The sequence below is a fragment of the Oryza brachyantha genome, chromosome 6 (genome assembly GCF_000231095.2).
Source record: "Oryza brachyantha chromosome 6, ObraRS2, whole genome shotgun sequence".
NCBI classification, from domain to species: domain Eukaryota; kingdom Viridiplantae; phylum Streptophyta; class Magnoliopsida; order Poales; family Poaceae; genus Oryza; species Oryza brachyantha.
In genome coordinates this window covers 14044679-14071748 of record NC_023168.2, presented here as the reverse complement: position 1 = coordinate 14071748, position 27070 = coordinate 14044679, and the positions used below count along the sequence as shown (strand labels likewise).

At 40.1% G+C, this 27070-nt stretch overlaps 1 protein-coding gene across 1 annotated transcript; it reads right to left on the bottom strand.

The window, feature by feature from the left end:
• Window positions 1–3967: 3967 nt before the first annotated feature.
• On the bottom strand, window positions 3968–17060 carry LOC102706950 (calmodulin-binding receptor kinase CaMRLK). The gene is made up of 3 exons (XM_040525172.1): window positions 17005–17060; window positions 5468–6879; window positions 3968–5045 (listed from the first exon to the last, which is right to left on the bottom strand). The coding sequence occupies exons 1-3, from the start codon at window positions 17058–17060 to the stop codon at window positions 4402–4404; spliced, it is 2112 nt and encodes a 703-aa protein (XP_040381106.1). The 3' UTR covers window positions 3968–4401.
• Between the last annotated feature and the right edge of the window lie 10010 nt (window positions 17061–27070).

Here is a 27070-nt window from a genome sequence, read left to right as displayed (position 1 = left end):
AATATTGGACGTGCCAGTCAGTTTGATCATGTAACTGACAAGATATGACATAGAAAAATAGTTAACCCCAAAATCGCTATCGGCCGAATAGCCGATACCGTTCTAGGACCCTAGCCGATAGACTAATCAACCGGCTTTACAGGAATTTCATGATTATAATTATAAATATGCCCAATCGGCTTAATCACGAGTAAGATAAATACTGAATGTCTCAACCAACCAATTAATCTTAAGAGATCGGACCAAACCGAGACAGTCTTGAGATTAATCGGCCGATCGGACCATTGCAGAACTTATCACACAGAGAGTTTCAGCCGATACGAGACTAGATATAGAATTGAATATAAACCGGAATGCTAAGCTAATTACCATCATAAAACAATAACGACTAACAACGTGTATATTTACGCCAGATCTAGAAGATCGAACCTAATCGAGATAGTACAGATCTAAGCATAACCATACATGATATCAACCGACTATTATAACATGCAAATAATAAGGTAGCAAAGCAGCGCAATCCACCAACCAGTTCACTAATCTCAACCGATCAGACATACTTCTATGGACAGATCACACCAAACATATATAGATCAGACCTAACCGAGACAGTATGAAGTCTAATACGATATAACCACAGAAATATGAAGATCAATGAGGCTAACGAATCAATCAATGGATTACTTAAGATAATGCCGGCTAGAACTCCAGCAATAAGCCCTCGTAAGCCCCCAATCCAATCCGATCACATGAACCCATCAAACTCAATTGATCGGACCAAACCGAGACAGAATCAGATCAACCAGACTCATGCGAACAAATCGAACAGAATAACTCACTATGACTTGATCGAGAACTACCGCTACTTCAAGCCAAAACAGATTAAAGTAATCAGCAAAACTTAGCCCGCCGATCAACTAGATAGGAGATCGGACTCAACCGAGACAATACCTTTCTAGTTGATCGACGGGTTTTGACAGGCGAGAACTTACATTGCGAAGCTGACAAATCCCGCACCGAAAGCTCAAGCAAGTCGAAGATTTGAGACGATGCGCCAAGTTAGATTGATCTGGAGATGATTTACAAGGACCCCGGGCACTTATATTTATAGCCCCGGGAAATAACTAACCTAACCGGATAAGAATTCACTATTAACTAACTTTATATTGTCCGGAGTCTAATTACATAACAGAATCCTAAACAAACTTTGTAAATCCTAATTAATTTATACGGACTCACAGTTAAACACCGAACCTATCTCCAAACTTCGAGCCCAATCGGACTCCCATCCTTGTCCGATTTGGACTCCATCGGCTGCAATCCCTTTACGTCCAGCTTCCTGTCCCCAGCCGATTTGAGCCTTCTTATCCGATTCGGTCTTTAGCCGTGTTTCAATCAATAACGACTATTTGCCAAAATCTGGCGTTAACAACTAGATAATGTATCAAAAAGGGAGTCCAAATACAACACAATACACAACACAAGATTATACTTAAACTCCAGGAAAAAATATAGTAACACAAAAAATGATTTGAATATTAATTCTAAATTAATATAACTAAATCACTAAAATTCAGAATAAAATAAATTCAAACTATTGTTTCTGATGAAAAAATTTTGGAGTACTGATTTAATCCTTTAACTTCAATAAAATGAGAGACTATTGATTTTGATGACAATTTTACATGAATTCCTAAAGCACTAAAAATTAGAATAAAAAATCGGTGAAAAGTATGAATGTCAACAAGAGAGTTCATGTGAATGCCATTCAATAGAATAGTTGTATTTGTAATATGAAAATTAGAAGTTGGAATCCAGACAAATTTCATAAAATTCCCAATTGTTATAATCTGGAATATAAACTAAAAATATTACTAAATAGTTTATGTTAAGCATGAATAACTGAAATTATGAATAAAAGGTATATGTTTACTTTACAAGTTTTATGTTAAAATCAATCTATTCCCGAGGAAAGCATTAAGTGTTCCAGAATCGTGTTATCCATTGAACTAATGAAACTAACATGAAGAAAAGTATTAGTAGTCACAACATATTAAAATTATAATAAGCCAATATCGTCAATAAATAAGTGTTGATTACAAGGGATGTTTTCTTACTCGAAACGGCTATATACTATCACAAATATGCAATACCCATCTTTAGTAAGGGGAAGAATGCCATTAAAGATGGTGAGAAAATATTAATATTAGTCTGAAAATGGAGGGATATGTCTTAATATGTTTATTCTTTTGTCAATGTTATAGGAGCCATCACAGTTGCTTTATAGACATAGAAATTACCATGTTAGTCGAAGTATCATATATAAAAAGTTTGATAAAGGTGGGCAATAGTTTAAAATTGTACTACCATTTTCAATATTTATTTACAATAAAGTGTCAAAATATATCTACTATCTTTTTTTTGCAAGCACTAAAATATATCTACTATTATATGAAAAAACAATTATTGTAGCACACGCCACGTATTCTGTATGGGCGCCACAATAGTTTTCTTAAAAAATACAACCACTGCAAGATTAAAAATGAGAAGTATCCCCTGACAAGTATTTAAAGGCGGAGACAATACATATGATTTCTACCACAAAATCACACCTCAAGTAAATGCAATTAAATCAATAGTTAGTCTAGGTTGTTTTCTCATATTATTCCTCAACTTTTTCATACACACTTTCTAACTTCTAAACAGTGGATCTTTTTTAAAAATAGTTTCTATATATAAGTTAATTGTCTTGTATTTATAAAATAGACTCTTAACTTTTGTATTAGTTAATTTCATTATTTATATTATTAAATAGCTATAAAAAATTGGAAAAATCTTTCAAAGCGATAGGAGCAAAGCTCCGAAAGACAGAGTGGCGCCACTCTGGTCTCAGTACAGCCACCCCCCCCCCCCCCCCCCCCCCCCCCAAACCCCAAACCATGCATGCTTGCAGCTGGAAGCAAGCCTACAAAAAAACCAACCCCCCCTCCTCGCTGACCTCAAACCATCCATGCATCCATCCCCCACGACAATTTTGCAGGGACACGACAAGATCGGGGGGAGGCGCCTTTCTCGACTAGTAGCAGCATCCGTGTTGGCCTCCCAACCTAAAAGGCCCAAAAAAGAGAGGAAAAAAAGGGTCCCCCAGGCTAACCAACCCAAGTAGATCTCTGACTGCTCACAGCCTCATCTCATCCACTTACTTACCTCATTCACATTCCTCTCCACTAATCCTTCTTGTTTTCGCTTCACTTTAGTAGTAGAAAGTAGTACTAGTTTAACATTATCTCGTGGTGCAGTATATCTTAGCTTTACCCCATGTTTGGAAAGCAAGTCTAGACGAGTGCCATATTGTCGTAGTTTGAAAAAAAAAAGCATTATGAACACAACAAAGATATGGTGTTATACATTGCTTTTGTTCAGCAACCGCGCGCGCAGTCTATGAATGATTTTTTAAAAAAGGGGCATATCGGTTATTTTTGTCATGCTGAATGGAAAAGATGTATGCTATTCTCATGAGTGATCAAATCTTGCTTAATTTAGTTTTAGTTATTGATCCATCTAAATCTTGAATTATGCATTTGTATGGCTGCGGTTTATAAGCCAAAAACATATGACTGATGTGAAAAAAAATTACTATTTTAAGGCTTGACTTTTATACTTCTGATCTTATTTTTTTAAAAAAATTAAAACAAAAAAATAACGAAATGGAAAGCGTCAGAAACACCCAAATTAATTTCCAAAATAAAAAAAACTGATTGTGTGTTGCCGCAGCTCAAACAAAGCGGTATTTGTCTACTTATCTCCCCGAAGAATGAACGCCTTCTGAACATGCTGGATGATCATGTTCTTCAGGTTGGTTGAACTGCTGGTTCAGTTCTACTAGTAATCAATGGAAATTCTGCGTGCCTTCTCCACTGAATAGTGTAAGCTTTTGTGATTAAATGGGAGAGAACCCAAACCCTCTTGCAATTAAATACAGTGCCAAAAAAACTGTTCGCCTGTTCCTGGCAAACGCAATAAATCCACCCAAGAAACAAGAGACAAATGCCTCTGAAACCAACTGTTTTACCGGCGAGAAAAAAAAAACTTTGTTACATGCACATGTGTTGCTACCGACCACCACGGCTTGTCTACAGATCGGGAAAGGCTGCGACTGAGATCTTCTCAGGCGACGGCGGGTCCCAGCCCCAACGCCGAAGGGCTTGCATCCCCTATAATTATGTTGAGCAACGTTACCGTCACTGACATACCTGTGTCTCGTTCTTCTCCGAATTCACGTAACGATAATATCATTGTTATAATAATATTGCGACGTGTATTGTTCTTCTACGAATTCGTATCAGTAACGATAATGTCACTGTCACGATAGCAGAGCATGCGATGTAACAACCATCCGTGTCAAGGGGAGGAGGGGGTGGCAGGTGCCGCCCGGATGTCCTTGAGCAGCCCCACCACCTGCTGCATCGTCGGCCGCTTGTCCGGCGACTGGGCGGTGCAGAGGTACCCTACCCGCAGGCACGCCACCATCTCCCGCTCCGCCTCCGGCGCGCCGTCGCGCACCCTGGGGTCCACGATGTCCAGCCCCTTCTGGTCGCGGATGATGCCGCGCGCCCAGCTCACGGACGCCTCGTCCCACCCGGCCTGCCCGGTCATGAGCTCCAGCACCAGCACGCCGAAGCTGTACACGTCGCTCTCCGCCGTCGCGTCGCCGGGGTGGCCGCCGAAGTCGGATATCCGGGGCTCCAGGTCCTCGCCGAGGAGGACGTTGGCCGGGACCAGATGGCCGTGAACGACGGGCCGCCGCCCCGACGACCCTGCCCACCCTTGGTGCAGGAACGCCAGTCCCCGGGCGACGCCGAGCGCGATGCGATGCCGCGTCGGCCAGTCGGAGATGGACCGCTTGCCCTGGTCCGCCGCCTCCAAGATGCCGGCGTCGGCATCGGCGTCGTCCTCCATGTCGGGCCGCCCCGCGGGGAGCTCGTGCAGCCACCGGTGAAGGTCGCCTCTCTCCATGTACTCGTATAGCAGGAGCTTATCCTTCCCTGCAATAAATGATGAATACATTCGAATTTTGAATTCTGCAGAAAGAAATTTTCAGCAATTTTCAGCTCTGGCAATTCGGTGGAAATTTGATTTGTGCACCTAACCATCTAACTGCTCCAACTGTAGGAGACACAGAGGCTGACAGGTCAAGCATGCAAGCCGTCTGCATGTATGAAATGTGTTATTCTACTCCCTACTTGCAAACTTTATTATGGCCAAGGAATTTCACACTGGCACTAGCAATTAAAATAACTTCTACATAATTTCAGAAAAAAAGTACACTAATAAAAGTACTTTTGTTTGAGGAAAACGAAGCCGAAAATATTATGATGAGAAAATGTTACTCTATGTACAGAGCAATATATTTGAAAAAAGAACTCGTTTTTTCGTGAAAAAGAATTGCAAAACCAATTGCATTTACCTGCAATGCAGTAGCCAAGGAGCGGGAGGATATTGGGGTGGCGGAGCCGCGCGAGCTCGCGGAACGCGGCCGACGCGGACGTCGCGTCGTCGTCCTCGCCGACGCCGGCCACGGCGCCGTCCACGACGCGGACGACTACGTGCATGTCGCCCGGAAGCACGGCGCGGTACGCGGCGCCGCTTCGCCCGCGGCGCTCCGCGAGCTGCGATTCGCGCCCGAACCCGGACGTGGCCGCGGCGAGGTCGGCCAGCGTGAGCTCCATCAGCGGCCGCTCGAACAGGACCACCGGCGCCGCCGAGCCCCCCTTCGCCGCCGCCGCCGCCACGGCCACAACCTCGTCTTCGCCCTTCCCGCCCCAATGCGCCTTCTTCTCCTCCTCCTCCTCCTTGCCTCTCCTCTTCCTGCACCGCAGCACTCCACACGCCACGCACCCGACGAGGCAGAGTAGCATGGCCACGGACACCACCCCGCACGCCACCGCCACCGTGACCACGCTCAAATGCTTCCTCCTGCTCATCGTCGGCGTCCTCTTCTCCGGCGTCCCGGTATCATTCTTCCTGCTACTTCTGTGCGGCGGATGAGATGGTGGCGGCGGAGGTCGCCGCCGCGCCGTCGAGTTGTCGGAGAACAATAGCGAAGCATTGCCGGCGTGGGCGAAAGCAGAGTGCCCGAACTTCTTGACGGCGCCACCGTCCACCACGCCGGAGAAGTTGTTGTACGAGACGTTCAGCAAACCGAGCCCACCGAGCGGCGGCAGGTCGCCGGGGAACCTCCCCTGCATCGAGTTCCGGGACAGGTCGAGCCGGCTCAACCGCACCAGCCGCGTGAGCCCCCGTGGCACCGTCCTGATCCTGTTCGCCGACACGTCGAGGGCGCGCAGCCCGGCGAGCCCGTCCATCCCGGCGACAGCGGTGAACCGGTTCCCAGACACGTTGAGCGACTCGAGCCGCGAGCTCGGCTCCACCCGGAGAGCCCCGCCCAGCTGGTTGCCGGAGACGTCAACGGACCGGAGCGACGGCGCGCGCCAGAAGCCGCCCGGGATGGCGCCCTGGAGCGCGTTCCCGGACAGGTCCAGCACGGCGAGGCCCGACAGGTTGGCGAGCGCCGCCCACGCCACGGCGCCCGTGAGGTTCCGCGACGGGAGCCGCAGCTCCCTCACCGGCCGGCATCCCCGCGCGCCGCCGGGAGCCTGGAAGTTGCGCACGCCCCGGAACGCCGCCGCGACGACGGCCGCGTCGCAAGAACTAGACGACACAGAGTCAGCGACCGACGTGGACAGAACCACCACCACCACCACCAGGAGGAGGCGGGAGGAGTGGGGTGGCATGGGAGATGGGAGAGAAGCGTCCGGGAGAGAGATCGAGGAGAGGTGGTCAGGGAGGAGAAGGCATCGAAGAGATGCAACAGTGCTACTATGGAGATCGATGAGAGGTGACAAGAATGGCGACGAGAATCATGAGAGTTGATGAGATGGTTTAATAGAAGGTGACAATGGCTGCCCGTCCGGATCTCCGGTGTCATCTTGTGCTTTGAAACATGCGAGTGAGGAGTGGTTTGGTTTTCCTTTCCTTTCTTTTCTTTTTCTCGTGGTGGGGGGAGTAGACTTGCTATGCTTACTGTAGCCTCACCTGGGGCTGGATAAGTGGTTCTGGTGTTTCTAATTTTGCTTCGCTACCTGATTTTTCATGACTTTAGTTTGATCGTTGACTGTATGGGCGCCACTGTTTTTTATAGGAAAATTAGTTGTACTAAGTTTATGTTTTAATTGCATCGAAATACCGTGGTTAACACATCTACTGTTACTGACTATGGTTATCTTTTGTAACATGCAGAGTATCCCTCTGCAGCTCTGCTTTGTGCAGCATAAGCTTATATTCGCAAGGAAGGGTTAAAAAGATCATGTTGTTATGAAAGTATCCAATTGAAAAAAAAATTAACTAATGGTTGAAGCCAGGGTTCACCAAACTACTTCCATAGCCACCGTGGTTATTGCGAAAACCGTGATAATGGTGCTCCGCCGAGCGGCAGCTTTGGAGGTCTCCACGTTTTGCAAACCCTGGTTAAAACTTGGTAGTTTTGGACCTTTTCATTAAATTTGAACCATCGTGATATGTATGTCTCCGATGCAATCTACCCATTTTCACATATAGTGTTCTGATTGAACCATATTGCCCCCATATGACGAGAGGTGCCCGAGAGAAGCTACAAGTCTGATAGCGACAGAGAGGGCTCTTGGCAGAGTTGAGGGGCTAGAGGTGACGTCGACCAGCATATCCTGCACAAGGAGATGAGAGATGGTGGAGATCCAAGTGACAGGATACGAAATATCATAAAATCGAGCAACAACGGCCAGGCCAAATCCTAGAGGACCTCCAACTGGTGGAGGAAGTAGAGAAGGCCCGGTCAGCTAGCGACATCACAATGATGCAAGCACCACGACAAGCTCTTGTGGGCGTTGAGCGGGAAGGAGGCAAAGGTCTTGTAGAGTTGTAGATTTGAAGGAGGCGTTGACGATGACCTCTAGCTATAATGAATCAAGGCCCATCACCAACGACAATAGAGATGGCCTGGAGTCTAGCAGTGGGTGGGCATGTATTCTAGCACGGGGAGGGTGGCAACAGGCTACAGATCGATGATGGGTAGGCCAGCAGAGCTCAATATGAGACATGGTGGTGGTGACCTAGACTAGGAGTACAACGATACCATTGGCTTAGTTACGAGCCATCCTAGATCCGCTTCACTGGATGTAGTGTCACATCACCGATCTCGGGGAGTTGGTCCGACCTTGAGCTTAGGAGGAAGCGAAAAGCTTAAGGTCAGGCACTTGGGGCCTTATGTAGGTGACCCCTAAGCTCTAGCCATCACCTTGTTAGGGCCTACCATAAAATGGGTCGGCCTAGAAAGGCTATCCTCAAGCACCCGTATGCCAACTAGCACTAGTTAGGTAGTACTTGTGGGCTGGACTACAACCTATGCATTTAATATAGTAGAGATGGGGCATACAACGTACCACTTTGCCTCATCTTACATGTGCCTTCCCAAGGGGAGGTGACGATGGTGATTCATGTCTAACAAGACTTGGGACGTAGTTGGTATGTTGAGTCATATCACCCACTAGGTCGAGGGCACCATGGGGGTCTCAGGAGGCGTGCTTGACCCTATGCAGGATGCTATGTCTTATCGCTTCCTGTTGATCCCATCACAACCCGCCTAACCAATCTAAGGTTTGGTAAGTGGGGCCAAGGAAGGGCACTAAAAGTTGTATGTTGTATCATGCCATTTGCATGGAACTGTGCGGTGACTAGAGCAGGTGACGAGTATTTGTTGCACCCCGGATTACACTCTATAGTGAATCAGTGTGACAAGTGAGGCTGGTAGTTAGGATAGTGTGGAACCCAACGGAGGATGTTTACCGACTCTTATCAACACACCTAGTAGAGCCTGCACCTCGCTATATGCAAGAGATAGGTAATTGTGACCTATTGTGTGTTTTGTCATACCTAATCCGCGTTTCAGTCACTGTAGTATATACCTAGGATTATAAGAGGATATCCTAGACAATGACGGGGGATGGGATTTCATACTAAGGTTGTGTTCTTTTCCTCGGATTTTTCTTAGTTTTTTCTTAGCTTTTTCACTACAGCTTCCAAGTTGCTAAACAATGTCTATTTTGCAAAAAAAAATTCTATATACATGTCAATCATCTCACATTTCTAAGGTATTTTTCAGCTTTGTAGTGTTTATTTCCATTGTTTCTATTATTAAATAGTTATCACATAAATCATAAAAGCTTTCATCTACAAAAACACAACCTAATGTATGGGTATTGTGTCTCCCGACAATTCAAACCTGTCTAAACTTTTATGTGAATCTCTCTTTACATCCCATAGGTAGCTGAAGGCATCCATCACCCCAGCCAAGTTCAAAGCGGTCCGATTGAATCACGCTACTGGTATCCATACACCGACAAACATCTAAGGCATAAACAATGACATGGTTCGAATTTTAGAGAAGTGTAGTGGAACTGACCATATTCAGCATTTGTAGGGGTAAGTGGGTGAGTAATTGGACTAGTCTTACTATTACCCTACTAGCCAACATCCACTATACCACTTAAGTTAAAATTAAAGCTGAGGAGAGGAGGGGAGGAGCTCACAAATACACAATTACCATTGGCTGACCACATAAGGCCATGGTGAACTATAGCCAAATTGACAGATTGAATGGTTTCTTGATGAAAGCATATCCTAGTAATTTTTTGCGAGCGTTTTATTTTTAGGTTGTTTTATTATTCTTGAGTATATACCAGGAGGTATCATATTTTCTATTATAAAATTTGATAACTCTAGTAGATACCTGTAAGTACCAAAATTTTGGTCCACTGAATATTTTCTCAAGACCATAAAATTTCTGCTTATTTTTACATGAGATTGCAACCATTGGATGCTCCTTTACACAAGTATATATAAGATGCAGGCAAACGGCTAGGCTGATGAATACCGCATTGATCACTAGAAAGAAGGGGCAGTGGACGGGGCAAGGGAGGCTATGTGGCGGAAGCAGGTGGTCGCAAATTCATTGGTGCGGTGCGCTGTCCAAGAGGAGAAGAGATATGCGGTTGCACTGTAAGGGTGTCCGCAATAAGAATGAGTTAGCTAACTATTTAGTTATACACGTCAGTATGTATCCTACGTGGAGAAAAGAGAAGTTGTATAAAAATTCGAGCCAGCCACGAGAGAGTTGCTTATCTCGCACACTGCACCATGTGTTGCATTGGTTTCTCTGTGCATAGCAATGTACAAATAGCTAGTACTAGTAGACAACTTTTTGGACTGACTATTTTGTCTCATCTCCTAGCTAGCTGCTAGCTAGTACTACTGGGGACGCCCTAATTTTGCATGAACAATTGAACATTGTGTTATGAGATTATCCAACCCTAACTGATTTTTGTAAAATTTTCTAGTATGGAAGGGTATGTCGATACTTATATTAAACACCTATACGGCCTTGACCGAAGAATTAGGACGCATTGCATCTGATAAAACATTATGCTATAATTAGAAAAAAAAACTGAACATACACTGGACCACGTCATCTAGAGCATAATATCCATTAATCCCTTTATATTCTTAATCACAATAATTTATTATGTCACGAATTCCTCGTCAATTGTATTATTGCTATATAACTATCAATGAATGAAGCCACATAAAAATAACAATAGTTGTTTAATTTGCAGGTATCACAGGGAAGGAGTAGGGAAGGGTGGGGGCCATGAAACTATAAACTAAACTAAATCAGTTAAACTACAAGTGGACAGTAATGATGTTCTAGTCTTCTTACCAATCGGCTTGGACCCAAAAGTAACTAATCATGTTTCTCTTCCAATTAACGGCTATATTTTTGCTACTGATGAAAATGATCGATTTGATCATCCCATGGCATGCAGTTACTCTGCAGCCCGTGCTACTTTGGTGATTAAAGTGTTTTTTAATTAGAGTACCATCTGAACATGTGTTGCTTTGCTTAAAGCCCCATGGTCCTGATTGTTACTAGTTAGTTGGTACTAATAGTTTTATCAGTGACATGATGAACACCACCGAGAGATTACACACATCCAGTAAAGAGAATCCTATGGTTGCAAAAAGGATCTTTGTTATATGTCTCATTTGTGGATCGAAACCACTACTGATTCTCTAATACATACTGGTACTAATTAACCCATAGGAGCAGGTGATATCGTCGCCTGTGTTACAAAAAGTTGCCTCACTTGCATGTGAATTATGATGCCATTAGGTGACTAGGACACCATCTTTTCAGGCTTCCACTAAACCCACTCATTGGGTTCTCAGTTTTTCACCCTGGTTGAAACCACATGCTGAATTATTGTTTCTTCGCCCTGCCGCTAAGCATCTATCATTAAGCCTTTGTCAGCCTCGTTTCTTACTGTAACTGTGCGCTAGCTGTTCTTGCGTGCACACATCATTCGTTTAATCGTTTTCGGTTTTGTTTGTTTTCACTAAAGTTATTGTAATCCAGATTATTGAGCCATATTACTTTAAAGTGGATTCTTATAAGTTAAAGTAGGTAATGCACAACAAGATGAGTAATTAATTTGAAGTACCTAAGGGTCATTAGCCACTCGATAATATTTAAAAAATATTCCTAGAGGAGTTTATCGCATTAGAGTAAGCTGGACCTCTATATTATAGCAAGCTGACACACTAATCTAATTATTTATTTTAGATTATTTCTATAATCCGGATTACACTAATTCTACGTTGAAACAAACTGGACCTTATTTAGGCCGATCCAGAAGAATGTCTGATCCATCAATCCACAGACACTACAGAAGACTCTCCTTGGTCAGAAATGGGCCATCACCTTAGAACTTGGTCAGTTCATGGGTTACCTGAGGTTCTGGGACCTGTGGGTGATGGGTTGGTTTTATTTGCACAGAACAATAGCGCTGCATAAGGCCCAGTAGACCAGCAGCACATGGACCAAGCAAGTATGCCAGCCACAGAGCCCACAGCCACAATGGAAATAAAAAAACCCAAGGTCCAACTGCCCAAGACGGTGACGGACTTTTTGAATTTAGAATTTTATTTATAAATAATTTACAAATTTAATTTTGCATTTTAAAAAATTACAAAACTAACCTCCTGCCGTCCTCTAGGAGGGCAGAAAGGAGACGTGGCAAACGGCCGCTTAGCTATGAGAGACGGCCGGCAACGACAGCATGGTGAATTTTTTATTTTGGTCCTTTCTCCCCTTACAAAGGGCGGCAAGGGGCAAACTACAAAAATGTTGGTGCTCCTAAGAATTTTTCTTTTCGATTAAACCGCGGTTTGATAATATATGTATAATATATGTACTTATTTAATCACAACTACTATCTTAGTTCAGTGGTCATTATCCCCCTCTTCTTTCTAGGAGACCAGAGTTTTTGTTAGTCCAAGAAAAAAATCAAAGAAAATATGCTTCAACGAGTAGTCAACCTCCTGTCTCCTAGATAGAAGAGGAGGATAGCAATCAGTGAGCCACAGAAGCATAAAACATTTATGAATAATCAATTACATACGTTATACATATGCATCAAACCACAGTTCAATTGAAAAATTCCCGATTCATTTGAAAAATTCCTGAACGTGTACAACACTTTTGCAGTTTGCCCCTTGCCTCATAAAAAATTCACCGTGCTGCTGTTGCCGGCCGTCTCTCGTAGCCGAATGACTATTTGCCACGTCATCTTTCCACCCTCCTAGAGGGCGGCAGGAGGTTAGTTTTGTCAATTTTTTGAAATACAAAATTAAATTAGTAAATATTTAATAAATAAAATACAAAATTCAAAAAATTCAGACGGTGACTAACCTGAGAATGGCGCTGTCGCACAGAGCCGCAACCCCTGCCAATCTGCCATCCACCAGACCAGACGATCTGCTCCACTTGATTCAAGTGCCGCCGGCTTGCCGTCGCCGTATCGATCATTGGGTTGGGTGGTCGGGGCATGCAGATGGTGGCACGACACAGCGTCCGAGCAAGAGACAGGGTGGCAGTGGCAACACCGAAGGGTGCAGCTGGGTAAGGGCAGTCACAATGGTGTATTAATGATGATTTATAATTCTAAGCAAGACACAGAGAAATGGTTTTCTCATAAAGAAACTAAATCTTTTCTTCACCCAATACACCAATACACTAAGAAATCATAAATTCACCATTGAGAAAAAACCACTGATTTCTAGGGGCATATGTCATACTAACAATTGGTGAAAGAATATAGAATTAAGAGAGAGAAAGAGAAAACTATTATTACTCGAATACACCTCTATTGTGAAAGATGGTTTCTATAGATGATTTGTTATAATGTGTAATGTATCAATCTCTTCTATTAGGAGGGACGTATGTAAAATTAGACAATCAGCCACAACCACGGCATGATCATGTCGGTCGTGGTCTCATCGTTGTTGGGGTTGGAGTGGCGGAGGGTAGGCCGTGGTGCGGAGGCGGCACAGGGGAAGGGCGCAAGGTACTTTTTCTTCTTTGTGTGATAGATTTGTTTATCTAAATTTGTATTGAAAATTAATGTGCTATTTAAATTAATGATCTGGTGTTGTCAATCTTCGTTTCTTGATGTCAAGATTCACTTCGAGAATCGGCTCGGTGTGAAACCAAAAGTGGTTTGAATTAATTGTGATGGAAAATTGACAAGTGTGAGAGAAGTGAGTGTGTTGGACTAATGAGGGCCAGGTCGCGAAATCTGTGCCCGCAAAACGATGGTTCAGATTGTTTGTGAGAAGGTACTTAGAGTAAATCTTGGTCAACGACATACCGGGATCAAACTCAAGGGGAGTTGTGGTCTAGCACGGTCGAGGACGTCGGGTGACAAGGTGGGACACATGCGCGTGTGCAATGGACTGGCATGTGCGGAAGTGTCGGATTTTGCGAAGAAAAATCAAAGAAGAAAAGAGAAGAGGAGTACACCGTCCATGGCTGCATGCATGTATGCACAGGGTTCCGTTACCGCGATTACCGCCGCGTGATAACTGAATTTAAATTTGAGTAGAATTTAAAAATTTTGAGCAAATTTAATAAAAAAATATATTGTATAGGTTGATACATAATGTAGTTTTGTCAAAGAAATTCATGAAAAGTGTATTTCTGGCGTAATTAAAAATCATAAACGACAATTTCAGGAAACAAAATTAAAAAATAGCCTATTGCAAATAATATTTCATAGGAAGATGGTTAAGAATATTTTGTTGTTGAGTCATTATTAATTTGCACTAGTGTTGACATCAAAAATATAATCCAACGTGTCATACACGAAGGCCTGAGAGTTGTTTCTCATAATGCTCCAGTGCAGGACCTAAATTATTTAAAGGTGTACGGGCGTGCTTTGTCAGTTTGATCCTGCAACTGACAAGATGAAGAATAAAATAAGTCGATCGGCTATCAAGCCGGTAAGTAACAAATATCCAATCGATTGGAGGTTGATGTTGTAGCATTTAGCTGATAGGATGAATGATTGGCTGTAAAAAGCTTGGATCGGCTAGAAACTTCATAGAAATAGAATTTAATTAAATATTAGACCAACGTAGTCTGCTAAGTTACTTATTAATCTTAGTCGATCGGACGAGCCTCTATAACTAGATTGAACCAAACATACGTAGATCGGACTTAACCAAGACAGTATGCAGTCGAGCATGATATAATTATAGGAAACATGAAGATCGATAAGGCTAATAAATAAAACGATGAATTACTTAGAATAACTAAATAAACAATGAATGCTTTGCTGCGATCGGCTAAAACCAATTTGCGTATAATTCTCGCAAGCCAATGCAACATAAATAATTACCGATCTAAGTAAATCAAGCCGATTGATATAAAAGTAACACATTAAGGCAATCGAACTCTACTGATGTAAATATGATGAACATGTACATCGGCAAAGATCATCGGCTATAGACGGCTGACGAACGACCAAGATCTATAAAATATCTAGCCTAGATTGCTAAGAATAATCATAGAAGATCGGACTGAACCGAGACAGTTCAAGATTATGCCTAGCAATGTTAGGATAGATACTAAACAGACTAGATTACTATCAAGCCGATGAGCCGATGACTGATAATTTATCGGTTGGTACTTCGATAAAACAATGAGCAAAATACATTGATCTGATATAAACTATCTGATAAACGGAATCTACTAGATCGGACCGAGCCGAGACAGTATTAGATTGAATATGTCAAATAGCAAATATCAAACTAGTGTAAATCACCCAAAGTGGTCCACAAAATCAACCCAAGATACAGATGTAACTCAAGCTGAAACTGATACGATAACTAGCAATCACACAACCAAATTAGAAGATTGGACCTAACCGACATAGTTCTAATCTAGCCGATATGATTACCTTGGCTGGCGGAATATGGGACTTACCCCTCCACCGGAGATCGAGACGATGCAGCACCGCCTCAGGTGCCATGTTCTGTCGGAGTTGAAACCTTGGTTAGAAGGGTGGACATGCCCCGAGAGTAATTGATCTATTGATTGAGAAGTAGATGATTTACAATGACTCAGTTCATACATATTTATACCGTCGGGTGGATTATAGTTCGTGTTTGACACGACATATGACTCCTAATAGAAAAAAAGAAATAACAAACTCCTATATAGATTCTATCTCTAATACAAAAGTCCCGATAGGAATGTAACTCTCTTAGAGATAAAGTAAAAATCTAAACTAACTATAATTAATAGATAAAATTAATTTAAACGGACTTTGATTATTCCCGAATTTATCTATAACATCCTAGCCCAATCGGACTCTATTTCTTATCTGATCTAGACTCTATCGGTTGAACTCGAGTTGTATTACGCCAAGTCTTCTACCCATTGCCATGTTTCTTGTCTGATTCAGACTTTAATCATAGTTTAATCTCCAACAGCAATTATCTAAATTCTGGCGTTAACAACTAGACACTAGGGTACATAATGTTAAAATACAAATATACAACGATGGATATATAGAAAATATGTATGAAGAAAAATTATATGTACATGTTAGTAATAATGGGTAGTAGGTATAGTTGTGATGCAGCAATCAAAATAAAGTTGCTGTTACTTGTTATTGGAGTGAAATATTTGGTGAAGTGTGATATGACGCTGTATGTTTGTATGTTACAATATTAAGAATTTAGAAAATGTCATGTGAAAATTTTCTTATTTTCCTTATAACATGTCCTATTTTTCCTATGTCACAAATACAGTCACAAAATATTTTCTTATTTTTCATGTATTTTTTAGATTTTTTAAAGTTTATTTTGAATTTGACATCACACCCGCGGTCTTCTCACGGTAACCACGGTTTTGGCCGTAAAAACCGCGCGGGAAACCACGGTTTCCGCTGTTCTCGTGCGCTGTTACAACAAGTAGTTACCCGTATAAAACCGCGCGGTGACCGCGTTTACCGCGCTGTTTTGAATTCAATTTTTTTTAAATACGTTGTGGTTCTTGTGACGTCCACAGTTACCGTGCGGGAGTCGCGGCTGCACGACACCGTGGTTTTGGCGGCTCGTATTGTAAGTGAAACCCTGTGTATGCACATATGCATGGGCTTGGCTGTTGGTTTGCCCTGGTATGCATGAGTACGTACTAGCCAGCGTGCACAGAGAGAGCAGCTCAGATTGATGGTCAACATGCTTGATTCAGTCAACATGCATGCACGTGGAGCCTACAACCATGCATGAGGCATTTTGTGATTGGTTCATGCTTGTGCATACATGCAAGCGAGAGCAACACGGCAGCAGGCCTGCTTCCGTGCGATGCATGCCTGCATGTAGATCGATCACAAGCGGAGGCATGCGAGCAGGCGGAGTGTTGCTGGCGGGCGGGCCCAGGGAGGCATGAGGACGCGCGCCGGTGCGACCGCGAGCAGTGTGCTCGGCCGCTGACGAGTGGGCCCAAGCCACTGAGGCCATAAGAAGCGGAGGCTGTTCGGTCAGTGACGGGTGGACTCTGTGGCTTACCAGAGGCGTGAGCGTGCACGCAGGTTTTGGTTCTCGGTCTGGAACAGCGTGGCCATATGGACGCGTGTGGCATTCTCCTGTTCAGCGCGCAGAGGAGTACGTGACCTACCCGAGCTGGAACACCGGATCCACCAGGACACATGGCGAATGGCGACTGGACCTGTTGACGTGACATAATCCAGAGCGTTTGATCTAGATCGAACGGCCGTGAGGACTTAGAATAGGGGCTAAGTTTCAGAGGTATTTTGTTCATTTTTTAATAGAGGATTAACCCTATAAATAGGAGTGAAATGGTTGTATGAGAGTGCAACTTTTAGATAGAATGAAAAATGTTTTTGGATTGATTGGTTACTCTAGTTTGTTTTGGCGAGATGTAACAATTATTCTCATGAAAAGTTGTTAAGCTTATGATCCAAGTTTTGTAAACTTCGTTTACACAAATGAAATTTAAAGTTTACTTATGAATCAAAATTTTATTTACTGTATTTAAATTTTATGCTTTCCGCACTTAAATTCTCTTCGATGTTTTCTGCTTTGTTTCATTTCTGATATCTTCTTTCCTGTCCTTCTATTTTCACGAGATATCTTTTTCAAGTTTTTGATCGAATTGGAATTTATTCTCTCTAAATCTAGCATGGTCAGTTGTTGTGAATTAATACAAGATTTTCTTTTTGGGTAGTTAAATCATAGCTATATTCACCCCCTCTATAGCATAGTCTGATCTTTTACTCGGACATGGCCACACACCCACACCTCTAATTGGAAATGTCCTTGAACATATAAGATATGAAGTTTTTTTCTATTCTTGAAAAATAAACTCAAGTCACCATATTTTTAGTGTAAAAATTTAGTATTGTACTTTGGGGTACCAAAATTTTACACTAAAATTTTTAATACCTCAAAATACTTTTAAATGAGATTTCTGCACCCATACTGCTATACAACTCAGCCAACGGTGCATGCGAAACAACTCGGTCAATATATTTATACTATTTTAACAGTGAATCTGGCACCCTACTGATTTCTACCGTTATTTTGCAAATTAGCCTATGCTATTTCTTAATATTCTAGAATAGTATGGTTCAAACAAGTGATATTAGTATAGTTGATAAAAAATTCTTACAACATTTGTTAATACATTTTCATAGCAAAGCATGGGTATTTTTCTATATACAAAAATAGCTCCGCGAAACAGCTCAGCCACCGGATCGACCTTACTAGTTGGCACAAATAAAAAAGTGTCAAATTGACGTAAAACTAATTAACTGGTACTTTCAGAAAAGATGGACAACACCAACAAGATCTCTTCTTCAATTTGCTCAATGCAGAGTTCACGACAAGTTTACCACCAAAACACTTTGGATCATGCTCGCGTTCGCGCCTCACTCGCACTCGGTCAATGCATTACCTGCTGGTTTCTGGCGACGTAACCTGAGATGTGCACGGTCTTGCTTGTACATGCTAGCTACTCCCTTCGTTTTATAATATAAAATGTTTGACTTTTCTGCTTGCAATGTTCGACCATTTGTCTTATTCAAAAAATTATAAAAATATTATTGTTAATGCTAGATTTTCACAAATAACCGTTATAGATTAAAGTATGATTAAATACCGAAGCAGAAAGAAGAAAGGGAACTGGCTGGAAGAAAATATTGAAGACAATATGAATTCAACCAATAGAGTTTGAATCAGACAAGGAGTGAAGTCTGATTGAGCCTGAAAGCTTAGAGATAGATCAGTGTTAATTAAGAGTCAGTGTAAATTAGTTAGCTTTTATCTTAAAGATTATTTAGGATTTTATATCTAATTCGAGTCCGAATGTAATAGGTTAGTTGCTAATACGAAGATCCGATTAGGTTAGTTAAATCCCGGGATATAAATAGGTGATCTTACAGCTTTGTAACGTCATCAATCAGATCAACTACTCAATTTCGGTGCATCACCAACCTTCTCGGCTGCTTGAGCTCTCGGAGTGAGGTTTGTCAGTTTCGCAATGTAAGTTTGAGTTCGTCAAACTCGTCAATCGGCTAGAATAGGATTGTGTCGATTAAGTTCAATCTCCTGCCTAGCTGGTCGATGGTTTACTTGTGTTCTTATTGATATTTTGATCTATTCGTAGCTTGAAGTAGTGTTAGGTTCTCGATCAAGTCCTCGCGAGTTCTTTTGTTCGACCTGGTAACATAAATCCGTTCAACTTGATTCTGTCTCGGTTTGGTCCGATCAATCTAGTTGACCGAGTTTGTGTTATCAGATTTGATCGAGTGCTCGTGAGGGCTTAGATCACTAGAGTTCTAGCCAGCATTAGGCCAGCATTATCCTAAGAAATTCGCCGATTTATTTATTAAACTTATCGATCTTCATGTTTACTATGATTATATCGTGCTTGACTGCATACTGTCTTGAGTCTGATCTACATACGTTTAGCCCAATCTGGTTATAGGAATCCATCCAATTGGGATTAGTAAGTAAATTGGTGGATTATGTTGGTATGATGTTTGATTACTCGTGCATTGCAATGCTTTACTGATTTTATGCATGATTACGTTTAGACTTGAACTGTGTTGGTTGGGTCTGATCTTCTAGGTCTAGCATGAGCATGTATGCGTTTGGTTATTATATTATTATGTACTAGTAATTGTCATATTAGTCCAATCTATCTTGAATTCCAAGTTTAGCTCCCCACCGGCTACTAACAGCTTGCGCGATAAGCACTAGATCGGTTCGATTGGCGTTTAATCTTAAAACTGTCTTGGTTAGGTCTGATCTTTTAAGATTAATTGGTTGATTGAGCTGTCCGGTGATTATCTCACTCTCGATTCAGTCGATTGGGCATATTTCTGTTCACCATCACGAAATTCCTGTAAAGCTGATCGTCGAGCTCATCGGCTAGCGTCCTAAAACGATATCGCCTATCCGGCCAATAGCGATTTCGGGTTTAACTGTTTTTCATGTTATATTTTGTCAGTTACAGGATCAAACTAACTGGCACGCCCAACAAATCTAAGAATTAAGTCTTGCACTGAAGTGGTTTTAAAGTAACTTCTAGGCATTCGTGTGTGACACATTGTTGTTATTTTCAGCGTCAATAATCATTTATTTTGCTTGTGACTTACTTTATTATCAAAAGAGCTTTAAACACGACTTGTTATTTTCTATATTTGTACTAAATTTTTGAATAAGACGAATGATCAAACATTATAATAAAAAAAATCAAACATCTTATATTATACAACAGAGTCAGTAGCTAGGTTTCACCAGAAAAGCTCAGCTGGATTGTCGTTGTTGACTGGTACTACTAGACAGTGCTACCTCCATTTTAAATATAGTTACATTTATAATGATGGTGTGATCCTGTTTGATTTTATTTAGAATTTAATGTAATCTAGATTATCAAGCCAGATTATTATAAGTTGTATTATTATAAGTTGGATTGTAATAAGCTAGTGAGTTATTTGTTTATCTGGATTATTGAAAGCCTAGATTTTGTTGGGTATGTAAGGCTATATGGAATATCCTTTAACTTTATTGAATGTGTTGTCGTTATTTTGTGACTTTATATAACTAATACAAAATTTGAAGCACCTAAACAAAATGTTAGATATTAATAAATAATTGAAACATTCATGAATATTTTATCCAGAAAATAGGTTTATAACTGAATTTATCTCCTAGCAAATAAAGCATCTACAATTTATCATACAAGGTATTTGTGTTCTCCTCTGTCACCTAATTGACTAGCGGTCCTTCGAGAATTTGTCATCGGTACAGTTTTCCCATTATCATATCGATATTGAGTAATTTTATCATTCTTGAATTTTTTTTACATAAAATTTATTACCTCTTCATACTTTAGATACTAGAAGACATCAAATTTTACATAAAAAACAGTGTATCTCATGATACCTACTAAAGATAGAAAAAAATGCTCATAGATCAAATACTTTATCACTTAATTTACTATCTTGAATGAAATTATATATGAAACATTGTTATCGTCGCCCGCCCGCATATATAGTGTGTTGCCACTGCCACACCCGCCCGTGCGATGCACCGCCGCCTGGTGCGCAGCTGCTGCTCACTGGTGCACAGCCACTTGCTCGAAGCATCGCGCAGCATTGACCGTCTGCCACGATTTGATCTAAATCTACACATGAGAAACAGAAGGAGCGAAAGGGCATGATGAGCAGAAGAAACGACAAAGGTGAATAATTATTTTAAAGTATCTAAAGACGTATGTTTTTAGCGATCTAATAATCTAAAAATATATTTTTAGAGTAACTTATCAGAATATAGTAATCTGTACTCTAGATCGTAATAATATGTCATAATATTCTATCTATTTGTTTCATATTATTTTTAATAATCTAGATTACAATAATCATAAGCTGAAGCAAACAGGGCTTAAGTCAAACATTTTAGAGTTTGAGTACTAGAAAAATCTAAAAGATCGATCAGATGAGAATGATATTACCGGATTTATCGTTAAACATACTATCATAATTTGCAACTATTCTTATTTAAAATAACATGTTTTTACAAATATTACTGATCAAAGTAGCCTCTTGAAAATTGTATTGATCTAAAACTAGTTATATTTTGGAACTGAGATAGTGGTGGCGTACTGACATTTGGCATCTCTAGGCGTACTAAATGCTTTAATGAATGAATTATCGTTTTCATATTGTTCATAAAAACAGCTAGCTATATTTTGGAACTAAGCTATATTTTGGAACTAAGTTAGTATATGCCTATACCTCCTTAATGCTACTATAGCTAATTTATGATGATAAATTTTGTATTTTTCATATTTGTGAGTTACCATAAAATTCATATGATATAATTCAATAATATTGTACTATCAAAGATATTGTCATATTCATGGACATATTACTAGTAGTTAACAGAGTACATAACTCACATAACCTGGAGAAAAGGGGGCTTATTTCTCTTTTCTTTGCAGCTTCGCCAATCACCGTATGCGTATAATGAATCATCAATTTATCATCCTCAAGCAGTGCTCTCGTCTTCTTTATCCAATCAAGAGTACATATATGATCTTGTTATACAATTCATGTACGACTATAAGCATGCAATTATAGATCAATCAAAAGAAGAAGTGATCGTTCATTCGACCGTTGACCGATCTTGGTAGTATACATGTTTATTAATTGAGGCGTCCGATAGCAAAATATATATATATATAAAATATCCTAAAAGAAAATATAGTTACATTTTAAGTACTTTTGTTGGCCACTCCCTGTCGCCTAGTTGTGTCCATTCCAGACTAATTGAGAGCAGGACAACATAGCCACTCGTGGCAGTACAACAGTATATATTCCTGCATTCTTTCTAGCCATGCCAGGCAGATTAGTGGCACACGGTAGGCTCCTACGATTACCATCTGCTTGGCGTACCGTTTTTTCTCCTGTCAGAGGATCGCGACCGACTAACTCTCGATAGAAATCATTGCATTGTACGTGATTCTTATTAATTGAGCATGCTTGCATTGAATTTCTCACAAAGTGATTAACTGAAATAATTATCGTCGTCATCAGGACTCCCAGGGCGTACCAATATATATCTATAGTTGGGATCTCTATTTGATACAACTCTAACTCCAAACTCTAACTTAGAGCTGAAGCTATGTCAAATGATATAGATTTAACTTTTTTGAAGTGGTTTTAGCAGAGCTGCTCCTAAAGAATGAACGACAAGGATGGAGCTAGGATTTCGTTGCTCTACAACTCCATTCCACGTCAAAAGATCCACTATCCTCAAATTTTTAGATGTAATTACGTGAAATTATCATACATCTACCCCTAATTATTCTATTTTCTTACTCTCTTTGTACTATCCTTCTTCTACGACAAACAAAACAACCTTGCAATTATGCTGTTCTAGTTTTAAAAAAATAACTAGTATTAAATTACATCCAAAAGAAAATAATCAGTTAGATGACTTCCATCATGAATAGAAGTCACAATAGTATTATTTTCAACCTACTTCTAACCTCTTTATCAAGAGTTCTTGGGCCGACTAAGATAGCCAAATAATTTTAAGTTGCTCTTTAACTCCTACGGGAGCTAGCTTCTACTGGAGTGAGAGTTTAGAGTTAGAAGCTAGAGTTCAGAGCCGTACAAAATATGCCAGCTCAACGTCACGTGTTTAGGCACAATTGACGCCTCGATTGTGCACAGTGATATGGTTTGCCTGACGAAGGAACGGACAGACATGGGCACGTTCGTTTCATCTCAACTTTAGTTTCCATCTAAATTTTTCATATTTTAGCCATTTTCACAAAACAATTTCAGAAATTGACCACTCCAGAACCATTATCTAATAACAGATCTGTTTCATGACACCAATTAATATGGCACGCTCGCGTCACGTCTTAACGTCGAGGTGGGGTTGATTTGATGCCATAAAACAGGTTCATTATTAAATAATGATTCTAAAGAAATGTATTTGTAAAATATCCTTATAAAATAGGCTAGAATGGGAAAAATTCATGAGTCTGGCCGTTTCGTCGGTCAAGCTAGTCGACCGTAGGATATACTAGCAAATCAGTTGCACGTATGAGTTTTGTTGAGTTAGCTGGCTTAATTGTAGGCACTGCTAACCACTGTAGCTAGGATATTTGCAGGTCATGCTGATGACTACTATTGTTTTAACACCTAGCTCGTCTCAAATATAAAAGTATGAGTAATATTTAAATTTTATATCATAATATAATTATTTATACTGCTTTTTATGATTTTAATTATTTTATATTTCTAGATTCAATCATGTGAATAGAAAGGGAATCTAATTCAAATATTGATAGTTGAGTCGATTAAAAGCGAATCTTTTAACATGTTAGTTCATGAAAAACAATGCAGAAATAATTAGATTTTAGAACATAAAAAGTAATAATAATCACTCTGTGAGAAGTCTGGGCGGTCACGGAGGATCGACTAATGAGAATCACAAATTGCAATGATTTCGTGCAGGTGTCTTTCACTGGTTAATACTCCTACTACTAGTTGGTTGGTTAAACAGGCAGCAGGCACATCATGTCAACCGTATGTCTTTCACCTTCCAGACGTAGGGCCTGCTGAGGGAGCTTCTTTCAGACGTACTAAACCAAGTCAATTATTACCTCGTACGTTTTATTCATAAGATAATTTGATTATAAATAATTATCTTAATATTTATATTAATACTAACAAAACTAGTTATAAACATAAAATATACACATAAATTCATAGATAAATTTATATAGAAAAATATATATGATATGAACGGAAAGCGACTACTAGTCTGGAATCGATACAACCACAACCAACAAAGCAGCTAGTTTAGCAAACCCCATAGGCGCCAGCTTTATTGTCATGTATAGAGTGAATTAAATATTTATATACACTTGCATTACTGAATTTTATATAAAATTTTACTAGAAAAATATAGGTATTCAAATAGTTTTACTTTACATTCATACTACTATACTAGCAAAAGTACTCATGCATTGTAAAGGGTCAAGTTAATTTTAATTTTACAAATTAAAAAATATTTTTAAAAATAAATTGGGCGTCGAGTCAGGAACAGAGCCCCTTTAGTTCTCAATTTTTTTTTAAAAAATATCACAACGAATCTTTGAACATCTAAATGGTACATTAAACATAGATGAAAAACTGGGGGAAATCATGAGACGAATCTATTGAGCATAATTAATCCATGATTAACCATAACCGCTACAGTAACTTATATATGCTAATGATGGATTAGTTAGGTTTAAAAGATTGTCTCGTGGTTAGGTTACATGCGTTACTTAGGTTTGTTTATTTGCTGCCAACAGGGAGAAGGAAAACTAGCTAGGTGGTGTCTGAGTTTGTTTATAGACCTTCATTTTAAAAATCTATGACTATAAAAAGTAATGATGTGGTAATAAAATAGACGACCATAGATAATATAATTGCAGATCTCTATTATTTATGTAAAAAAGAGTATTTACAGATCTACGTGTTCGATCTCAACGAGAACTTGAATCGATGATGTGAGCACCCCTTCCTCTCTGTTGCTTGGTTGGAAATTACTAATAATATGCTAAAAAGTGTTTTAGCGGTAAAAAAATTGTGTTTAACAATGTTACATTTATGTTCTCATTATCTTGAACGCTGATCTTGAAAAGCAGATGTGAGATGTGTGATAGGAAACACTTAATTGAGACAACATATATGTTGTAGGGCAAAAAGATGGGACCTACTGAGGCTGCTTGGTTTGATTGGCTTAATAAGCCAGATTCCCTCATTATTCATTATTCGTATACACGCATCCCAAATTAATAAACAATGTATTTTTTTTAAAAAAATTATATAGAAAAGTTGCTTTAGAAATCATATCAATCTATTTTTTATTTTTTATATATAATAATTAATTAATGACATGTTAATCTTCTGTTACATTTTTCGCGCCAGTTACTTACCCTAACAAAGAACACGGGCTCGTTCTAGCTTTTATTGGTTTTTAATAGATGATACCATTGATTTTTGTCCTCAATTGTTTTTTTTTGTTTTAGAAAGTATAAAATCAAAACCGAATCACATAAAACCTCTATTCCAATGTAAGTGATGAGGAGATCATTCCCAATTATGTATAGTCAAAATTATCTCTACCCGTTACAACACATGGGCAATTTTTCTAGTATGAGTAATAAATTACTAAACGTTATTATTTTAGCACTGATAAAAACTTAAATAACTTCTAATAGTCTGGCTAAATCTTACTCCTCATTTACCTAGCAAGCTGCCCCCCCAAAAATCATCTTCATATTTCATGTACGCTACAACGATCTATTCAGATTTTCTAAATCCCATGTATCAGTTTCTCAACACTTTTATTCTCTCCATCTCTTTTCCCTCCTACCCGGTGTCTCTACTATGGCCGACACCGATGAGGCAGGCAATGTGTGTGCCAACATCGTCATCCTCGATGTTGGCTATCAGAGGAGTAGATATGAGTGTCGTGACACGCCATGATAGCCTTAGGCTCAGTATTGAAGGCCAATGATGGTTGTGTCGATTTGGTTCTACTAACCTCCTGTGTCCTAGCATCATTGCCTTGAAAATTTAACTTTCAACTTTCCGATATGAGTTTGAGTTTGGAATGAACCATCATAGTAGACTTTTTCATTAAACTCTTTGATGTTGATTTAATATTTTTAGAACTGCTAAATAAAATTTAGTATTCCTGGCAAAAAACATAAAGTTATTAGTCCTGGCAAATTAAAAAAAATACAAAGTTATTATTAAATAATTAATAAATACAAACGCATACTTTTGGAGGGAGTCCTAAGACCATTTTCTTTTACGATTTAGTCCCATTGAATTTTGGATTAAATATAAAGTCTCTTAGTAACCTTAGCCTGTGTTATGAAATTGAAATAAACTAAGATTGGCGGGAACTCTCGATAGCGGCACGCATGGATATATTAGGGATAGAATACGAGTCATCATGTACATATATAGACATTTTTATCTAGAGATGGTATTGGCGGTAATTCTCAATGGCGGGACACGCGGGTATTAAATAGGCACAGTTTCATCTCGCAAAATATGAGCTAAAATTAGTTCTCACGTATAGGCTAATTAATAATCGTTTACAACCCTACCAACACCCTAAAAAAATCCTTATTAGCTTGAATACAAGTAGAAAAATCTTAAACACGAAATATGAGACCCTACTATTCTCACATTACTGTAAAAAAAACCCCCAATTTATTTACCTTACATACAATAATCATTAAAGAAAAGAAAAAAAATCTCGCTAGTGAACGAAAGTGAAGGAGCCGTCATGGGCCTTGATGCCCTGTCAATTTCCAGTACGAAACCACTCGATACACGGGCCAGAAAATAGGAGCCACGGAGGCAAAGCAACGGCCAGGATCGATCCAGGCGTGCGATTCAACGGCGTCGATTTTCCCACGGGAGAAGCGTGAGTTCGTTCGCCGCCCTCCGCTCCGCGTGGGAAACCCTAACCAGCGTATTTAACCGCCTTCCTATCGTGACGGCTCCCTTGGCCTCGACTCGAT